The following is a 2,062-nucleotide window of genomic DNA, read 5'->3' as shown; positions in this document are numbered from 1 at the left end:
CTCCTAGCAGCGAATGCGTCCTTGCCATCGTTCTTGAGAATGAATGAAAAGAAAACCAGTGCTTCTTCGACCATTCAGAGCTTATGTATGTATTCTCCTGACCTACAGCCTATATGCCCAGAAACAGGATGTTTGGTTAGTAACAATTCGCTATTAGGCTGTGAGCCGTGATCGAATGAAAGATGCAACCCGTGAAGGCCACGGTAAAACGGATTGATGGGAAGAAGCAACAGACGACCAAGGATGATCCGATAAACACGACACCAGAGGATGGAAGGTAGACGCTTCGGGGGCAGCTGGAAGTGAGGTGGGTGTTTTTACTTTTGTGGAGGGTTCTGAACAAAGCTGATTCCCTTAGCAATGTTGCCCTGGAGGCCGGTCTTGCAGACCTCAAGGAGGGCCTTCTCCCTCTCGTTAACCTCGGGGAGGATGTTGACGATGTTCTCAGCACCAGATGGCTGTATCAAACTGTTAGCTGCAGCGCGGGGAAGAGGTATGAAGAGATTCCAGGCATGGATATACGCACTCCGAGTTCAACTGGCATCGAGAAATATTCAAGACCGGTCTCCTTAGCGATGACATCGCCGCCGTTGATGCCGCTAAGGTGAACAAAAGTAGGCTCAACAATACCCTTCTCACCCTTGGCAGCCTTCATGACGCTCAAAGCAAAGCTGCAATCATCATGTCAGTCGGCTTGAATCTCTAATGATTCCTGGAAGCAAAAAGAAAGGAATGGAGATTTACCGGTAACCAGCATAAGCCATGGACAAGGTGGCAGAGCCAGCACCGTCTTTGGCCTTAACAACCTCGTCACCGCCAAACTGGACGCCTGCCGTGATGATCTCGCGTTAGTGCTTAACTCTAAGCAACTAGAGAAGGAAAGCGAGTGTCAATTGTGTACTCACGCTTAATGATCTCGGAGTACTCGTTCTCTGGGATCTCAGCAGCTGGCTTAGCCAAGCTGTAAACTGGGACAATAGTCTCGCCAGAGTGTCCTCCAATGACGTGGATGGTAGCATCAGATGGGTTCTTTTCCCCAGTGTATTTTTGGGCGAAGGTCTCTGCACGGAGGATGTCAAGGGTAGTGACACCGAAAAGACGCTTGGCATCGAAGACGCCTGCCTTCTTGAGCACCTCGGCAGCAATTGGGACGGTAGAGTTAACTGGGTTGGAGATAATGAGGACAAACGCCTTGGGGCAGACCTCAGCAACTCCCTGGACGAGGTCTCTCACAATGCCAGCATTGACGGTGAAGAGGTCGTCACGGGTCATTCCGGGCTTGCCTTTCGCCGGATTGTTAGAAACAAATACAAGACGAAACAAAACGCCAAAAAAAGGGGGAGGAGGGGAAGTGTCAGCATGTTTGGGATTACGTACGAGGAATTCCAGCTGGAATGAGGACGAGTTCACAGCCTGTGAGGGCATTTTTCAAACCTTCATCCTTTGGCAGGTAGCCAGAGGTTTTCTGATAACAACGCAAGTTAGTCCAGGGAAGCCATAGATGCCACTAAATCATACCAAAAGGGCAACTTACGGCGGCAGTAGAGATGTGAGAGAGATCGGCGGTAACACCGGGGCTGTTAACGACATCATAAAGAACAAGCTCGTCGACGAGAGGACAGATCTTCAACAGAAGAGATAGAGGCTGTATACCCGAGGGTTCACCTGGTCAGCACACTCGCCCCCACTCCAAGACAAACAGGAGCCTCCCATCCAACAGGACTACCAACCTGGCCAATGCCACCAGAAGCACCGAGAACAGCTATTCAGCATAAAATATATGGTTAGAAACACCTTCGATGTCATGGTTGTACTCTCTAAAGCATTGGGTCAGGAACTGGAATCTCACCTGCTTTAACCATGGTTGCTCAGACGGAAGCGGGGAACTATGACGAGCAAGCTGCAGAGGACAATTAGCATGTAGAAAGGCGGGCACTTGGTCCCAACACACACTCACAAGATGAAGCTGGTCGTGGAGCTGGAGAGATTGAAGCTGGAGTTGAAGTTGAAGTTGGAGGAGGAGAAGAAGAAGAAGAAGATAGAGAGAAGAAGAAGAAGAAGT

General features: G+C 49.8%; 1 protein-coding gene across 1 annotated transcript; it reads right to left on the bottom strand.

Moving 5' to 3' along the window:
• Positions 1 to 317: 317 nt before the first annotated feature.
• TRV_00150 (uncharacterized protein) lies at positions 318 to 2,062 on the bottom strand (the record flags this gene model as incomplete). Its single annotated transcript, XM_003025625.1, has 7 exons — positions 318 to 458; positions 527 to 671; positions 745 to 829; positions 906 to 1,413; positions 1,535 to 1,645; positions 1,701 to 1,762; positions 1,954 to 2,062. Coding segments are annotated over 7 exons (1,161 nt in total), but the record flags the coding sequence as incomplete, so codon positions are not given.

The sequence above is a fragment of the Trichophyton verrucosum genome (assembly GCF_000151505.1).
Source record: "Trichophyton verrucosum HKI 0517 chromosome Unknown contig00009_1.f1.exp, whole genome shotgun sequence".
Lineage (NCBI taxonomy): Eukaryota > Fungi > Ascomycota > Eurotiomycetes > Onygenales > Arthrodermataceae > Trichophyton > Trichophyton verrucosum.
Note: the sequence above shows the minus strand (reverse complement) of the source record. Positions and strands in the feature narration are given on the sequence as shown.